The sequence below is a fragment of the Melozone crissalis genome, unplaced genomic scaffold, assembly GCF_028551555.1.
Source record: "Melozone crissalis strain CALT ecotype California unplaced genomic scaffold, PUWL_Pcris_2 ptg000059l_1, whole genome shotgun sequence".
NCBI lineage: Eukaryota > Metazoa > Chordata > Aves > Passeriformes > Passerellidae > Melozone > Melozone crissalis.
In genome coordinates, this window is record NW_026535837.1 from 1,049,513 (window position 1) to 1,068,388 (window position 18,876).

The 18,876-nt window shown below is 40.1% G+C and overlaps 1 protein-coding gene across 8 annotated transcripts in view; it reads left to right on the forward strand.

Moving 5' to 3' along the window:
- The window catches only part of CELF2 (CUGBP Elav-like family member 2), a 550,656-nt gene that overhangs the window by 507,422 nt on the left and 24,358 nt on the right, over positions 1-18,876 (forward strand). For 6 of the 8 annotated variants that reach the window (XM_054287543.1, XM_054287539.1, XM_054287536.1 and 3 more), the window contains 2 exons: positions 94-228; positions 18,367-18,486. In XM_054287543.1, the coding sequence (XP_054143518.1) occupies positions 94-228; positions 18,367-18,486 (255 nt within the window). Of the gene's footprint in view, positions 1-93; positions 229-18,366; positions 18,499-18,876 lie in introns of all 8 variants that reach the window. The other 2 variants (XM_054287537.1, XM_054287541.1) reach the window with 1 other exon arrangement.

Here is an 18,876-nt window from a genome sequence, read left to right on the forward strand (position 1 = left end):
AAGCTCCATGACCATTGAAAACAGCACTTTTTGATGATTATGATGATGATGATGATTACCTGTTTTAATTAACCCTCTTGCTTCCCCACACAGGCATGAACGCTTTACAATTACAGAATTTGGCAACTTTAGCAGCCGCAGCAGCCGCCGCCCAGACCTCAGCTACCACCACCAATGCAAACCCTCTCTCCACAACGACTGGTGCTCTGGGAGCCCTCACAAGTCCTGGTAAGAGCAGAGTGCCTGCTTCCAACACACAAACTTGGCAGTTGAGGGCAAGGTGGGAGTAAAAACGCTGGTTCCATATTGTGCCATGAGTTCCGTGCTCATGTAAATCGTGAAGAGCCTTTAACAGCTGAATACGTCTTTGTTGCTGTTATTTCCAAGCAAGTAACTGCTTTTTCAAGTGGTCCAATGTGGGCATGTTTGCCTTTCCAGGTTCATTTCAGGGGCCATTAAAGCCTAACAGACCCATCTTAAAAATCTCTGCGTGAAAATTACAATTGCATGGGAAACCCAAGATAAAATTAACTTTTCACAAAGAATTCAGAACATGACCAAATCCTTTCCATCCAAAGGAAAATCAGCTGAGGTGGTTCTTTTTAATCCCCAAGATACTGATCTTTGTTTCCCATCACACACAAGTATTGCCTTTACCCCTCATGAATTTTTGTGAAGTCTTTTTTTTTTTCCTTTCTCTTGCTGGATCTCAGTTGAGCTTTCTTCTTTACTTTCTGAGTACACAGTTACAGAAGTGATATCAGATGCACAAGGAATACACAGCCAGATTCTGACTTCATTATGGGAGCAAACGGGAAAAAAGAGGTGGAAATGCCTCCATGACCACCATGTGGATTTCCAGACATGCATGTCTGATGTCTCCAAAACCCTAGAGAGAAACTGGGGCAAATTCAGGCTTAGGTAACACTCCAGAATATCCAGAATCCACAGAGAAAAATGTTGATTCAGTGTAGTTACTCTGGGTTTACAGTGATGTAGCTGAGTAGAGAATTCGGCCACTTATTGTTACATAAAGGCTGCAGGGTGTAATTATTTGCATCATGAAGTGTGTTTATTGCTGTTCTAAAAAACATTCATATTATTTTAGACACCACTAAAGAACATTTGTGTTTAATCTTGTTTAAGTGTGTATTTATCCCCCATGAAAATGTAATTCATGGCAGACTGAGCTCATCAGTAAGGAAAACAGTCTTCACTGCACAATAGAACTGGGACTGAGTGTGGTGTTGGGTCTTAGTGCTGGCCAGGGCTCCCATTATATTACAGTTTTATTGTTTGGGAGAGAGGTTAAATTTAAAGAAGCTTGGCTAAGTCTGTGTAGATTTTTCTGTTTCTGGCATGAGCCTCATCTTGACCTAAAAATAATATTCATTAGCAAGATCTCTGAGAAGCAGGTTGGGTGAAAATAATTTTGGCTTGCTGATGTGTTTTTTTTTAAACCTGAGCAATATCTCCCGTCTGTCCTGGAGCTGGGATTTAGCACTTCAGTGTTTCCATGTTACACCTGTCTAAATGCCACCCATTTATAGAAGCAGAAATGTTGCATTTCATGCACGCTCTGTGATATCTCTGCAGTTTAGCTGATAAATGTCTGAGCAGCCTTGTCCTCCCAAGACACACACACAACAGATCTTGACCCACACTGACAAGAGCTCCCAGGGCAACTCAAGGACTGCACTGTGGTGCAGAGGGGCTGGATATTAACTCCCTTTTTCTTTGCTGCTCTGCAGCACAGTGGCAGAATGTTCCCATTGTGCACTTTGTTGTGCCATGTACACAGAGAACTTGGATGCAGCCTTAAGGGACACATTTCTCTCCTTCCCTATCCAACACAGCCTTCTTATCCAGCCTGTCTGACTTGCTGTTCCCTTTTAACCTGATCCTGAGGCTCCCTGAGTGCCTGGGAGGTTGTTTTATCTGATGTCCAGGTCTGCACAGGCCCATGGTAGACAGGTGCTTCCACTGGGCTGGGCAGATCTATCTTTGGGGAAACTGGAGCTTCCCATTGCTCTGGGTGGTACTGGAGAGCAGATGCCAAAGGTTTTTCCAAAGAGGTTAATGATTTTGGCTAGCACATTGAACTTGTGTTATTTTCAAAAGATTTGGGGTATTTAGCCTTTCAAATCGTGTCTTCAGAATGCCATTTGCCTTTGAAAGTCTTATAGATGGCACTTGTTTCTAATATTAGCTTGAAAAATCTCTAATAGGTCCACTGACCTATTTATATTGCACAACCAGCCTAAAATCAAGCCTTGTTAAAGTGTTCTTCAGTTTAACCTTTCTTATCTGGTTCCACACTTTCCACCCTATTACATGTAACCTGAATAATATCTTCAATGATTCTTCTCTGCTCCATGGAAAATGAATTTAGTTTGATAAAGTTTTTCATAGTAGCTCAAAGTGTTTCCACTAAAACTCAAAATATGTTGACAGAAAACATTTAAATCTGCCTTTCAATGTGTGGATGTTTGGAGGCCTTAAGGGTATTTTTTTGGTCTAGTTTTCCTTTAATAGAACACTTCAGCTTGTTGTGTTTCATAAGTGTAAATTATTTTGTCTGATTTCAAAGTCTGCACTAAGCCCAGAAAGAAATGTTTGCATCTCTCCAGATAATGCATTAAATTAATATTTTTTAGTTGAGAAAAAAGCCCACATTTGTGGCAGTGCAATGGTAGATGCTTAAATTTAATCCTTTTCTGAATGTTGTTAAAGGCAAAATACTTCACAGAATGGAGATGGGCATAACAGTCTTCTTCCAGTATGTCTTGAACCATGGCAGCCACATAAATTATATCCATGTTTCTATCCAGATATATCTCCCCTGAAAATCCCCCCCGAATCAATCTTTGTTCTGTCCTTTCTAAACATGTGTTTTAAGAGCCCCAAAAGATGGTTGTTTCAGCTAAAATTCACCTTGAAGCTTAATTTTACATCGATAAGATTTAGCAACCATCAGTGCCCCACACTAGTACAGAGGAGACAGTGGTCAGGCCAACTTCAGTGCACTGGCAACACAGAAAAACAGGCCAGGAAGTGAGGAGCCAGTGGGACATCTGATATTTGAGGATTTCCAAACAAATTAAACTCCAATGATCTTTCTCCCATCCATTCTCACTAAACAGCTTTGACCGCAACAGAGTCTGAGGACACTCGTTCTCCTCCATGTGCTAAATACTTTCTCTTAAGCTTGAAAGAGTATTCATTCAGAAAGAACAGAGACAATACAATCCCCCAAACTATTAATTTTTTTATAATTGTAAATTTATAATTTCAATTTTGCATACCCATGGAAGTGTCTCCCTATAGCATTGCTAGAAATGATTTTTTAAAAGCCTTTGCTTAAAAAAACATGAAAGATTAAGCTTTCATTTTAGTGAAAATCCCCTCAGGCAATAAATAGGTTCTTTTGTCTCTTGGCCCTGGAAAAAAAAATTAAAATGGTTTAAATTGCCTATGGTTAAAGTAACTGTTTCTTGCAATTATCAGATGGTAGTGAATAAAAATTAAAATGAAATCATGAAAGACTAAAAACCAGGTAAAGGCATATTATGTCTTTCATGAGTTTCTCATGGGTCTTTTGAAGACTCATTTAATCATCTTTCTTGTCTTTTATTTTGATATGATAATTGTTTCCTTTATTTACTTTAATCACCTCTATTTAGTTAATTAATTCTTCACTTTATTTTCATTTCACTTGCTTGGGATACTTTTTCTGTTTTAAAGACAGGAACCAGTACTATTTCATAGTGTTTTAAAGGCAGGTACCTGTAGTATTTCATAACACAAGGATTTGGCCTGGGGTAGCTTTTACCTGACTCCAGGTTTGCCTCATCCAGTTTGTCTCAGTTCCCTTTGGGTGGGAACCTGGAAGTTTCCATTTCTTGTTAACTGGGAAGGGATTTTGGAGGCACTGCCTCAACTGTAGGTATCCACACTGTAAATATCCCAATTTGGACAGGATGAATCCCAGCTGAGTGTCAGGAACCTCATTCTCTCCTCCAGAGACTGTCCTTGACACATCCTGTAAATGGATCGTGGAGCAGAACTCCCAGGGAGGATGCAGGGATCATTCAGGGGGTGATGGGAATGCCTGGAGGTGCATGTGAAGCAGGGACATATGGACTCCGAATCAAAGTATCTGCCTCTAACACTGCCTGACATTTTATTTCCCTAATTTTCCCAAGGGTAATAATGTGTGTTCTGAGTGTCCTGGGTGGTACAGGGCTCATACAGCACTATGAAACCTGGACCACTCAGAGCAGGTTGGTGAAAGCCATGTCCAGTCAAGGTTTGAGTATATCCAAGGATAGAGATTCCACAGCCTCTGTGAGATCATTTCAGTTTTGTTTCTTCAAATTCACACATAAATGTTTGTTTCAGTAACCAGTAGAAAAGCTCTACTATGTGTAAATGAAGAGACAAAACATCTAATTATATATCCAAATTTATCTGCATGAACATACACAATATAATTTCTGAGCTGTGGGGGGACAGAATTGCTAAACCAGAAGCTAATTCAGTTTCAGACCTAGAAGCCTTCCTTTTCCATGACATTTTCATGATTATTTGATTCTCTAAACTATTATTTATTCACACAGCTGAACTAGCTATTCATGCTTCAGTAAAATACTCTTTAGGTTTATCTGCTGTGTAAACTTAAGAGGAAATATTTGGAGGTGAAAATACTGATAGGGTAGAAAGTGAGAAAGTGATACTTTTTTCCTTTAATGATCTCTTAAAATCCAGCACAGCTTTTGTCATATTATGTCAGTATTCAGCCATTAACTCTTACACTGAAAAAAAAAAATTCTCCTCAGCACAAAGGTCTAAAAATACTCATTTTCAGACAGATGCTGACATTGAAGAATAATAGTCCCCAAAAAAGGAAGACTCTGAAGTATAGAATAAACTGAGAAAGAAAAAAAATTATACTGCCTTTCCTGTAAGAATTAATTCATTCTCTCCCTCTGGTCAAAGCAGAGAATTATAACTTGTAGCTATCATCCATGGCTCATTATTTTCTCTACCCCCTAATCTAGTATGAAGATTGTCTTTGTTAGTTGAAGGTGTTCATGTTGTGAGCACAATTGTTGAAATGGTAGAGATTTTATAGAATATACAAGATGCTTCAGCTCAGAAGCAGTGAAGAATGTTCAAATAACCATTCTTAGAAGATTTGCTTTTTGTTCACTTCAGTACAAAACATTTTTCTCCGATCAGTGGTGCAAGGCTGCCACCATGACATTTTGTTAGAGGCCAGTGCACCCACTGAGATAGTTGTGATTTGCTTCCAGGATGATTCAAAAATAACCCTACCAGTAGGTGTGTAGGAAGGTCTGACAGTTTGCTAAAGACTGAATTGAAGTAGATGTTTCATGTTGGAAAAGATCGGTTTAAAATGCAGAATGGCACTCATCGTGCTGTAGTACAAATTGATTATTTTTCTGCCATTTCATGTGGAATTAATGCATGTTACATTATTGTAAAATCATTTAAAATAAGCTTTATTAGTTTTGAAGGACATAGAAAACATCCCTAGTATAATTTTCATCATTTTCAGGATAAAGATACCGTTGATAAATGTAAGACATAGCTTAAATAAAGGTTTTAAAATACAGTATATGTACAGTGCACACACTTCACCCAAGCATATGGTTTTAAATTTTGTATTTAAGTCTACCTTAGTGCTTGGAAGACAGAGCATTTCAATGCCTTAAAATATTTTAAAAGAATGTGTTTTCAAGGAAGCTATGGAATAAAACCTTGCCTTAGCATGCCCACCTCCCAGTGCCTGTTACTGGACTGCATAGCTCAAGGAGATTTGTGGCAGGACAAGTGTATTTCTGAGCTGTTGTGTGTCAGCTGGTCTTACACACTTGGTGTTAGATTTCTGAGTCTGTGGTTAGGCTCCTCAATCAGTGAATTGATTTTGACTGCTCTTAGTGCCCACAGATTATGCTGCTTCTTGGAGATATATTGGTACTAAGCCCATCTGATTATTAGGCCGCCCTTAAGGAGGCATGCAAGCACAAGCTGGAGCCAAAAATAGGAAACTGGGCGTGTATTTTTGACCTATATTTCTATTTTTAATAATGCTTCAATATGTCTTAAATGACTAAATAAGAAAAGAGTGGGAATTGTGGCTAAGAACCTCCCAGAGTCCCAGTACAGTAAAAGGGGAGGTGATGGATTCATTTAAAGCCTCCCTGGAGCAGCACTGTCTCTCCCTGGTGTCCTCATTGGGAAAATGAGCCAGTGATGACCTGAGGGATGCTGATGGCAGCAGACAGGACATCAGCTCACTGGGATGACCTGTTGCATATTTGTCCCTTAAAATGTAACCGGTCTCTGGACATTCTCCTCTCAGAAGGGTTTCTGAGCAGGTGCGTCAGTGCAGTCTGAAGGGTCCCAGGGATGTTCAGGCACTGAATGGGCTCAGGGTGGGCAGAGCTGCTTTGTGAGGCTGCCTGACAACTGTAGGGGTCATTTTGGCAAAGCTCCCTACCAGTTTTAGAATCAACATTATCAATTTATGAATTTTTGGCACAGAAATCTCCAGCCGTTTCCTCAGAATTCCATTAATACCAAAGGACAGAAACACGTGCATATTTTCAGTCAAGCAATGTGTTAGTTAAATTTTTTAGGTTTGTTTTTTTCTTTCAGGAAGCAGCATACAGTACTAAACCATGGATTAGTAGGATCTAATTCAACAGGAGACATGTTTGTTTTTTAAACATTATTACATTATCATCTTCCTAAGGTATTAAATCCATTGCCTTAGCACATTTCAGGATTTACTTTGCTTGCAGTATACAAATAACACGTATAATACATTCTATTTTGTAAGTGTCTCTCTACCCCACTCTTAATCTCTATTTCAAGCTACAAGAATCCCAGTTTGTAAAGAAAAGCTTTTTTTTCTTTCTGTTGGAAGCACTATTTGAAGTTCATTCAGGGTGGCTTTCTACTAAAGAAAGGTGATAATATCAGCTTGCCTACACAGGTAGATATGTGAGCTTATATGTAATATATCTTACAAGAAGTTGTAAGCCCAGAAAATGCTGCAGTTCATAATACCCAGGAAATAATGTAAATCTTAGAAAAACTCATGCATTTGAAGGAGCTTTCATCTACTGCCAACACTGATTCTTCAATCCTACTGGATTGTGCTTTTGTCCATGGGTACTTCTGGTCTGTTTACCCAAGACAGAAAAATTATAATTAATAGTAAAAAATAATACTTTTTAAATCTCAATTTTATTCCATTTTTTTATTATTACTAATGTTTTAATTGTTTTAACATTCTCTCAGAAGAACTAGTTGCTTGGATATGGGACTACTGAATTATTTTATGCAATGGCCAAACAAAAATATCTCCAACAGCTGCATGAGTTTAAAACCAAGTAAAGTAAACCCTCAACTGTCTTTGCTGTTTGCAGCACAAAAATGTGTAATATGGATGAAAAGAACCAGTGTCATAGGGAACTCAGTATGACTTTATAAATGGTCTGCAAAGGACCTGGCTGAGTAATTTTACATGAGGCAAGATAATCCTCAAGTTCTGCAGCTCCCAGGGGTGAGCAAGTGCATTTTGTGGATGTGCTATTGCAATAAAGCTGTGCTTGCACACCCCACTTAGAAACCCATCTGCCATGGAAATAATTGCAGGCACCTTCTGGATTCATAACTCCATTTAACAACAAAAATTTTCAATATATGGTTTAGCTCATCTCTATTCTAAAATGCCATGGATAGGACTCCTAAGTGTCTGAAGGAAAAAGTCTTCTAGAAACATCTTGTTGCAATGGAAAGACAAACACCTCCCAAGGGCTGTTTACATTATCTTAAGACATGTATGAGAGAGGTGAAAAAGAAGATGAATCAGGCCACCCTCTCCCATGTACTAGAATTTGAATTGGCATATATGTATGTGGTAAGCACTTGTAGAACAAAAACATTGCTTACCTTGAATGACAACCTTGGACTTTGCTGACACTCTTCTTTCTTTTTTCCTTTTTTTCTTTTTTTTTTTCATGGAGAGATGCCACTGCATGTTATTTGTCACTGCTTAGTGCTGAAAGTGTGTCAAAGATGTTGCAGGCACACCGGGGGCCGTGTGAAGGAACCTGTGCTCCAGGCAGGAGATCCTGGCCTCCAGTAGAGCCTTCTTGATTTTAGATCAGGAGTTCTTTGGAAAGTGATTTATAAGTGGCTGTATTCTGATGCAGCTCCACATGGAGGTCATTTCAGCATCAGGGCATGCATCTCAGAACAATAGCCTGCTCCAAATTGTGTGAGATAGCTGTAATAAACATGAGAGCACAGCTGGAAGTTCCCTGTAGAAATGGCTTTGATGTGAACTCAGTGGTGCTTCAACAAGCACAGCCACAGCCCTTGGACCCACTGAGTCCTAAGTGCTCAGCAATTCTTCTTTGTTTTCCTCATATTGTGGTGATTCAATTTGGTTTGATTTCATTTAGAGTTACAGCTGGAAATATATGATGGTCAGCTATGAAGCTGAACTCAAGCCAGTTCACTGTGCATTGTAATTCTGTTCCCAAGCCACTCTAAAGCACTTCCCACCCAAAACCAAAGGTAATTTACCATTGTGGTGTGCTGGGGAGAATGCACAACATGTTGCAGGCACAGGATTGAGGTACAGCTTGTAGTTTATGCTAGAGGTGGATTTTTTAGTTTATGCTAGAAGTCTTCACTGGGAAATGCATTTCAACAAAACAGAAGCATCAGCGTGGAATTGGCCAAGAATATTGACTTGCTTTTTAGTCTCTCTTTCTTTGTCTTCAAAATCTCATAGGAAAATGTGCCCTTAAACACCAAGATTCACAATACCAGCCTAGATTCACAAAGACATGCCCAATCAATAAACCCTTTCTTGTTAATATACCTTCTACTAGATGGATAGGTTTGGAGGAAAATTATGGAACAGCGGACACACTACAAAAATAACCAACTAATAAGTTTGTCTGCTGTGCCTGTGGTACCTCTGCATGCTCTTTTCTCCTCCTTCTTTGCTGTGGAAGGTGCATGGTGTAGATACTGTAATTTCATGACAATCATAAATGTCAAGTTAGGTGTTAACATCAACAAGTGATTAAAATGAGTGTCCCTGATTTTCACTTCTCTCAAGCTTTCTTAGCTCTCAAAAACCCCATGCAGTGCTGAATAGTATGGATTTGTGAGCCTAAAGTTATTCTCCCATTGTTGAAGGCCTTGGCTTCTGAATTTGCAAAGAATTTGAATTAATTGATTTACCTCTTATGTTTTCTGCTTTTTTTTTTTTTTATTCTTGTAAAAGTCAGTGTTTACAAATGACTTTAAAAAATATAAACCTGTTTTCAGAAAGCCAGAACCAGAAGGATCACCACGGGGAAAGGCTCCTTCCTCTCCTCTTCTTCTCTGTAATGCTTTCTCTTATTTGCACATGCATGCACACAGATACTAAAAAAGAGACCAGATGTTGAGTGCATGGTGTTCTCCCTTCTTCCTTTGCTCACTGCTGCTTCTCTTTCCCTGTTCCTGGGGAAGAAATGGACAATATTTCATGGGCACAGTTCACCTGTGAGTAATGAAGAAGCAGAGGGGCACTGACTTACTGAAGAAAGGATGTGATATTGGTATATGTCTTTCTATATTGTCATTCTTGTTTCCCCTGACTCTTTCTTGCTCTCTTGCTTTTCTGGTGCTCTTTCCCTGGAGTGCGTCTGTCACTTTAATTTTATCCTATCCAAGCACAAGCAGAGCACTTAAACTTCCTGGAATCTTCCTTTTTGACATGTCAGACGGCACTTCCAAGACACCAGAAAATGTGCAAGTTTTTACTTCTTCCTCCATACCAATGGCAATGTGTTTGTCAGAGGACCTTATGGAAAATACACCTCTCCAGACCAGGAAAATCTACCTCACCTTTGCCAAAATCTGCCCTGAGAAACAGAACCAGGTCCTGCTGGTACTGTTAGCAGCAGGGAGGCCACCAGTCTGTGCAGGGGTGGATACTCAGATTGGCTGGAGATCACAGTAAAGGGCAGACAATTTAATGCCACTCACACATGCTGGTTAGATCAGAATACTGATGAGCCCTAGTGAAAGGCCAACTGCATCTTCTTTTAGCAAAAATATTAAAATGCTCCCATTTCTCCCCCCTCCCCCTCCAGATTCTCCACAAGAATAAATTAGAACTTGGAGGTGTGGTTATTATCACAGAATAATTAGACCCCATGGGATTAGAGACACTCAGCGTTTGCTAATGCCCCTGGGTTGTGATTATCTAATAATGATGATGCCTCTGTCATTGCTTAATTATTCTTCCCCTTTAAAATGTACCTTCTGCAGTCAGAGCCCGTAGGATGAGCTCATTTCAGCCAGAAACTCCACTGCAAATTCCTGAGAGCAATGTCACACGGGCATCATGATTGACTTGCCCACTTCTCCCCCACTCTGTGTTTATAATCCTCATTTCATAAACTCCAGCATTACTATATTTGAATCCTTCCCCTTTTCCATAAGACATTTCATTTGGGTGTTCAGGAGAAAACTCTGTGGCCTCCATCTCTTCAAAACAAACAGTTGGGTTAGTGCTACATAAAGATAACACATCTTAATTGATTGACCTTAAATATATAAGATCAGATCTTTGCAGAATCCCTCCTAACTCCAGGTCAGTGGTTCAGACTCCCATCTACATAAGAGCCTCCTACAGCTGGGTGCTATTCTCTGTTTAAGAGAGTGCCACCACAACACTAAGATAATATAAACCAAAGTCAGAAGCTTTGCACAGACTTTGTCCAACACAACAAAACTTTGCCCAATATCTTCCATTTTTCAGTCAGGCCAGCAGGTGTTCCTAATGGTTAGATACAGTTTTCAAGACAGAGTTCCAAACATCATTGGTTATTGCAACTAAAGATTAGAAAGAAAACAGAGAACACAGCCTTAATCTGATTATCCTTAAATCCAGTGTTGTCTCTTACCTTTATTATCCCTCTTGGACTAAGCAAGGGACAAAGGCATATTTTGTTTACCCAAGAGATTTTGTGTAGTAAACAGAGATTTTAAATTCATCTGGCTAAAACTAGAGATTTCTACTTTGCGTTTAATATTTCTTTTTCTTTTGTCTTTATAATTCTCTTATAAACTCTAACATTTTTTTTATGTTACTGACTGAGGAGCTGTTAGAAATATTATTTTTTATTTTTTTTAATGGCCTTTACTCTCTTTGTTTGATTTCTTTATATCCTTTCTTTACATTTTTCTACTGTGATTTTATTTTCTGTTGCACATTGCTGAATCTAAGAGGAATCCAAAACCTCAAGGAAAGATCCAAGGTCAGAACTTCTTTTGTTGGATTGTTGTAGGTTGGGCCCTGGAAACCTCACCCACACAGTGTAGTTGTGGCAGCCTAGAACCAAAACCACAGATGAGAGTTAAGTGGCATTTTCAATGTCAACCTCTGCTTCTGTAAACAGACCCAAGAACAGAAACTGGTTCTACTGTTCAGTTTTCAACACATCTTCATTCTTCAGCCTTCTTTCATTCTGCCTTAGTGTGAGCTGACTTTCTCTGCTTTTCTCCTATGCTGCTCTAATTCCTACAGAATAATTGAGGTTGGAAGATCAGCTGGGTCTGTGACCCAACTCCCTGCTCCTCTGAGATCAGGTTGATCCAAATAAATCTTAAAAACCTCCAAGGACATGAATGGAGCAATCTGGGTAATCTGTTCCAGTGCTAGTACAAATGTTTATAATTGGAACCTCCCTTGTTTCAATGTACTTCTCATCTTCCCTGCATGTGCTGTTGCTCTATCTAGTGGATTACCTCCTTTTAGGCACTGGGAGGCTGCTTTAGGTTCACCTGGAGCTGTATCTTCTCCAGCCTGAGCAAGCCCAGCTCATTACAGGATGATCCTGGAGCCCCTGACCAACTTGCTGACCTTCCACTGAGCTCCCTCCACCTGATCAATGTTCTCCTGGCAATGAGGAGCCCAAATCTGCATGTAGTATTCAGATATGATCCAACAAGCACTGAGTAAAGAGGAAACCTGGATTTCCTGGCTCCTCTTCCACAGTCCAGGGTGCTGTTTGGTTTCTTTGCTGCCAGGGCATGCTGCTGGTTTGTGGTCACCTCCCACCAAGACCCCCACAGGTCCTTTTCAGCAAAGCTTCTCACCGGCCCCATCCATCCCCTGCTGTGTTATTGAAGGGGATTATTCCTCCCCAGGTGCAGGACTTTGCATCTATCCTTGTTAAATTTCATAAGGTTCATGCTGGCCAGTTCTGCCCATCTAAATTCCTCTACGTGTCAGCCATTTAGTCAGCACCAGTGTCAGATCCATTTTATCTGGCCCTTGGAGTCAGTGAGCTTAGGAAGGCGGCAGAAAATCAGAAATACACCCAAATTCAGTACAAGAAAGAGGATTCTGGACTTAGACAACTGCCAATACAGATCTGCCAGGAGTGTCTCACAAAAGAGAACATTTTCTCTGCAACGTCTCATGCTTAGCCACAGAGATGCTGAACCTAAAATTTGTGGGCAATATTGATCCCTGGCGCACTACTACATCATCTTAACTGGAGCCAAAGAAGTGCTTTGAACACTGAGCTATTTAAACTCTCCATTAAGTAAAACAGTAAGAACAAAGTTGTGGTTCATGAGTGAGTGGTGATAGGCAAGTGGCTGATATCAGACTAAACACTGAGCTTCCTGTTGTGCCATGCACTTGTAGTGACAGACAATTGTGCAGTGTAACCAAGGGCTGCCTAAAGGAAAGCTGTCAGCAGGGCTGACACAGTTACTTACCATGCTGGATCTCTGTGTGGAAAGTCCCAGCATAGTTAAGCCAGTCTTGGAGCTGCCCTGGAGCCCTGCAGCACCAGAATCTGGTTCTGCTCCAGAAGCGTTATAGCTGCTCTTCACATGGATGGGGTTGGCAGGGTGTAGAGCAGCTCTCCATGCCCAGAAAGAGCTGAAGCTGCTCCTGCTTTTCTTTGCCCATTCTCTCCACCAGTCCTGCCCTAAAACCAAAATAATGTTTCCAATAAGAATCTTCACTTAAATTGTTTATAATGCCTCATGTGCTTAGTATCTTACTCCAAGACTCCCAGTTTTTGTATCATTTCCAGACAGGATGCTCATGTTGGAAAAGGAGGAATGGAACAGGACAAGGTAGAGAGGAATGGAGAAGTGCACAGTTTACACTGTCCATAAATAGTGCCAATTTAGCACATATACCAGGGTGTTTCCACTGCAGGATTTTTTGTGGTATAGGACTTTGCTGAAAAGTCATTGGATTTTTTTTTCCACTTAGACATTTACCCAAAAAAAATTAAGGAAAGAATGAGCCTGACCACACACTGCAAACCATTTCTCTGCTAAAACATAGTGGCACATGTGTGGTTGGAATAGGTCCTTTCCTTCAGTGCCACAGTCAGAGGTGGGTTATTGAGTTCTTTGTCTTCAGCAGCCTTCCTGCATCCTGACCTCCACTGTGGGAAAAGGATTCCTGAAGATGCTCAGAGAGATGGAGCACCTCTCCTATGGGGAAAGCCTGAGGGAGTTGGGGTTGTTCAGCCTGGATAAAGCTCCAGAGAGACTTTATTGCAGCCTTTCAGTACTTAAAGTGAGCCTGCAAGAAAGATCAGGACAAATCTTTTAGCAGAGTCTGTAGAAATAGTACAAGGGGCAATGCTTTTAAACTAAAAAATGGTAGATTTAGACTAGAAACAAGGAAAATTTTTTATTATGACAGTGGTGAGACACTGGCACTGGTTGCCCACAGAGGTGGTGGATGCCCCATCCCTGGAAACATTCACAGTCACGTTGGATGGGGCTTTGAGCAACCTGTTCTAGTTGGAGATCACTCATTGCTGATCTTTAAAAATGCCTTCCAACTTAAACCATTCTCTGATTCACTTTATAAATTGGCCTGAGACATGAGAAGGGTGGGATTTGCCCAAGGCTGTACGGTAGAAACCCCACAGGTCTGGGGTTTCAGTATAGCAAGAAGCTCTGCCAAGGGCACTCCTTGGTCTGAGGTGTAGGAAGGAAACAGGCATGACAAAAAATGTGCCTGTGCCTCCAAGATATGGCATTCTGAGAGACAGGCAGCAACTGTGAAGGAGCAGAAGGTCTTGCAACAAAAATCATAGCAATTGCTTTCACCAGAAGTTTGAGGGAAAAATGGGAAAGGCATCAGTAGCATCTGGTATTTGAGCTCATCCACATGGTCTTTAGGGCAATTCAGCCCAACCTGAAACAGAAATCTAAAGGTAGGGTGTCTGAATTGAAGGTCATTAAATCTCAGAAACAGTCTAGTTTTGACTAGACTAGCTTAAACCAACAACGAGGCTGCCAAAGGTAGGGAAATTAATTCCATCCACTGTGTGTGTAGCAAAGCCAAAGAAATATTTACACATCATTGCCTTTCCTAGATGCTGTTATCCTGAATCTAGTTTTCCAGCTGAGGCAAATCCAGATGATGTAAATCATTATGACTCTATTGACATAAGCTAGCCAAAAGAATGGCCAAAAGTTTCTGTGCTAATTCCTGTTGTTTTTCTAGGTTGGCATAGTTTTTAGGAATTGTGTTGAAGTGTTATTTAAATTAAAATTTAAAAGAGAAATGGCTCATTGCAGTTAAAAAAAAATATTACTGACCTAAAAGGTGTTATAACCATTTATAGGCAGAAGTGAATGTTTTGAGAACATTTGAAAATGCCAGCTCCTTCCAGCCTTAAAGATCTCCATGAGTGCAGCATTACCAGTTAAACACAAATATCTGTATTTTGTAGAGTAACCACTCCAAATAAAAGCATGTTTTCTGTGTCAAAGAGAACTCTGTCAATGAATATATTAACCAAAGGCCAAGTTTCTTGGCTTGAAGCTTGAAGCAAAAATTTCCTCAGTTAAATGGAGGAAGCACAATAAGAGGAGGGGCAGGCACTGAACTCTTCTCTGTGGTGCACAGTGACAGGACCTGAGGGAATGGCCTCAAGTTGTGTCAGGGGAGGTTCAGGTTGGGTATCAGGAAAAGGTTCTGCACCCAGAGGGTGGCTGGGCACTGGAAGAGGCTCCCCAGGGCAGTGGTCACAGCACTGAGCCTGACAGAGTTCAAGTAATGTTTGGACAATGCTCTCAGGCACAGGGTGTGACTCTTGGGGTGTCCTGTGCAGGACCAGGAGCTGGACTTGATAATCTTTGTGGGTTCCTTCCAACTCAGCATATTCTGTGATTCTGTGAATGTTCTGGTGTGGAGGCTGAAGGGAGTTGTGATTTTTTTTTTTTTTTTTTTTCATTTATTTGGTTTCAGAGGAGCCTGGTAAAGCCCAATTTATAAATTATGTAGGTAGCCAATCTATTTTTGTTTTCTGGACAACTAAAAGACATAAATATAGAAAGTACTCTGACAGTGAATTATTCTTCCTTTGCCATTACTCTGAGCATTTGTGGAGCCTGAGAGTTTTGCTGACACAAGAGAGTTGTACAGGTTCCCCCAAAGTAGTGCAGTCATTTGCTGTTACCACAAGGCATGTGATTTTTCTTCTTTCCCTCCAGTTTAATATATGTTACAATTTTTTAGTTGAAAGGAACTAGAAAATGGCAAAGGACAGGAGAAGCATAGTCCTTGTCTCTAGATGGATTTCATCTGGGAGCACACAAAGTAAAAACTTTCAGCTGATATAGGCCTTCACACTTGTCTTGTAGGACCCTTTAACTTTTGTTTCATCTTCCTTTAGATTTCTGGGGGACAAGGCATGCCATTGCTTCATCTGTTGGTTTTTTACAGCATTTTGTTAGAAATTTTCACCTCTGTTAATATTTTGGACATTTTATAGCCCCTTTATGGTAATATTTTACTCACCACTGTCTTCACCTTTATTTCATACACGTAGGTCTCAATCAGTTAGTGTGGGGTCTCTCAGGAATTCTCATACAGAGGTTGCTTGATGTCTCCAAGCACCCTAAAAAAAGGAGTTCCCCTCATTTGTATTCACCTCCTGTTCAGTAAGATGGTGGGAACCACACAATGTGTTCAGTTGCTTTCTTCTCAAAGAAGTATTAAGCCAAAGAGGGTTCATATGCATTGTCCCATTATTGCACCTGTGAGGCAGACAGAAGAAACACCACAACATAACACTCACTCCTGAGGTGCTGAATGTGCCAAGTGTTTATTCAGGCAAACTAAATAATCTGCATTGCAGCTTCAACTGGGAGAAGCACTGAGGCACCTGCTCTTTATTTGCCTGATGGAATAAAGAAACTTGACACAAAAAAAAAGAAAAGAGATGTTGGCCCCAGATGCTGACCATCCCTGGAGCATGTATCTGAGCAGCCAGGAATAAAACCCCAATATTTCACTGTGGGCTGCACAAGAGGGAAGGTTTTAAGCAGATTTTTTTTTTGCCTTCTCCAACAGATGTGTTGACAATCCATAAGCATATGGCTCTTGCTCACAGGAGCTATTTGCCCCCAGCTTTAATGTAATTTACAGGCAGTTTCCCAGTCCCCATTTCTCTCATTTCTTAACTATATGTGTTTACTCAAGAGAAAATGGTAATAATCCTCTAAAGCAGAAAATGGATGGAATTTAGTCCAGTCAAAACTAATCAGATCCTTCAGATTTGAGTTTTATATACTTCATTTAAATCTTTTGCTAATGAGCATTGACAGAAACACAGACCAGTGTTGGTCACAGGGAATTTACTTTGGTTTTTTCCTCTATTCTCTGTTGGTGCCTACATTATCTGAAAAAAGTGGGATTTTTAACTTGTTTTTCTTTAATTACTTTTTAAAATCAAAGACATTATTGGATTCTTATTGCTTTGTGGGGACAGAATGAATAATCAAAGCTGCTTCTGTTTGCAACATACAAAATTATTCGAGTTAACATTGCAGATGCTAAGAGACAAGGGCTGCATAACAGAGTCTGGAAACCTCTCTTCCCCCACAGCAAGAATGTTCTTTGTACTTTGAGGCCCCAAGAGTGTGAAAACTTGTCTTTGGTGGGTCTTAATGTTGCAAGCACAGGTTATTTGTAGGTTAGGGCTTCAAGGTTTACCCACAGAGTGAAAAAGTTACTTCCTACTTTCCTTACTGTATCCTGTCAGCTCTAGAGACTTCACTTTCTTGAGGGTTCACTGAGTAATCTGATGTGTTTGACAGCCCAAAAAAGCATCACATAAAAGTGGTCTTAACTATTTCATAGCTAGGTAATGAATAGGAGCAAAAAAAGCCTGGCTGTAGACATGATGTGCCTCCAGTACATCATCAATAAAACTCTGACTTTTTAAACATTTGCTTTTCCTAAGATAATGCAATGTTATAACAGGGGAAAAAAAAGAAAAAAAAAAAAGGAATTCTTTATGACTGATACATGAAAGTAGGGCTCAGGAGATGCACTAAAAACTTAATTGCTTCTGCAGCTTTTATGAGTGTGATTCATCTGGTAAACTTTTACCTAGCTGTGAGTTAAGTGTTTAATCTGCACTGGTTTTTCAAGGCACTCCTGTGAGACAGACAGGTACTTCTAGTTCACCCAACCTATCCCAAATTATGACTTTTTACTACTTTCTATGACAAATGAGTCTATTTCTCTCCCTAAACACCCAATTTAGATGGATTCATCTCACCACCTTCATCATTCCCTGACATTGTAGCATCAAGGACATTTCCCACCTTTTCCCCTCTGGCAGAGCTTTTGGGGATACATACAGTATCATAGGGGTGCATATACATGAATATCTATGTACAAAGGCAGAATAAATGCCCACAATAAAATACATTTTGTACTTACCTGGTCATTCTTCTAATTCTAATCTTCAGGACTTTAAATGAAGTTTATACAGTGTCCTAGAGCATAGTGTTTTCACTTAGAATAATTTAACTTACTCTTAGAACATTTGGGGCCCAGAATAGTAATCTGTTGTATGACAAAATTACTGAGTAATTCTTGTTTGTGTAATGATGGACTTTGAGGCATGTGGCAAAATCTCAAAAGCCTGGTTAGCTAATCAACCTGGTTTGTTAGATTGATTGACAAACTTTTGAGGAAGTGTCTGATCCCAGCCATACTGGTTTGGCATTATATTTGCAAAAAATAGCACTGAATTTGTGATCTAGTATTTGCAGTTCTAGGCTCATCAACACTTCCCATGAACAATCACACTCTTAATGTCTTGAACAATATTGGTCTCGATGATCTCATTTTCTTTTTTCCTTCTCCTTGCAAGTAGCCCTGTTGTGCTCCTGTGTGAGATTGTAAGCTGCTCTGTGATCAAATAAAATAAACAAAGTTAATTGCCTTAATTTTACTTTGGTTTTTTTTCCTTTCAGTGGCTGCATCAACTGCTAATTCCACAGCTGGTGCGGCCATGAATTCTTTGACTTCTCTGGGTACTCTCCAAGGACTGGCTGGAGCCACTGTTGGACTGAATAATATTAATGCACTAGCAGGTACCGTAACCAGTGAGTATTTATTGCTGTGGTGGACAGCCTTCCCCAATAATCATGCCACAAAAACTATCAATTGCAAAGTGATAATATGATTTTTAATCTGTACACCAAATAAGGGGGTCAAGTTGATTCAGTTCCATACTACTACTACTACTACCTATGTAGTTCTCTGGAGTCTTTTAGTTTCACACAGTTTGTTCTGCAGAGTGAATTTCCTTGTGTCCCTGCATAAAGACTCCTATTCTTGCAGTACATGTGGAAGGTAAAAGAATTGTCACTGGTGATTTGGGTTGTCAGGTTTGTAGGTGAGGCTCCTTTTCCACTGAGGGAGTCTGACAACAGGTGTATAACCCCAATGTACAAAACCTCACTCAGAAATGTAGTGCCACA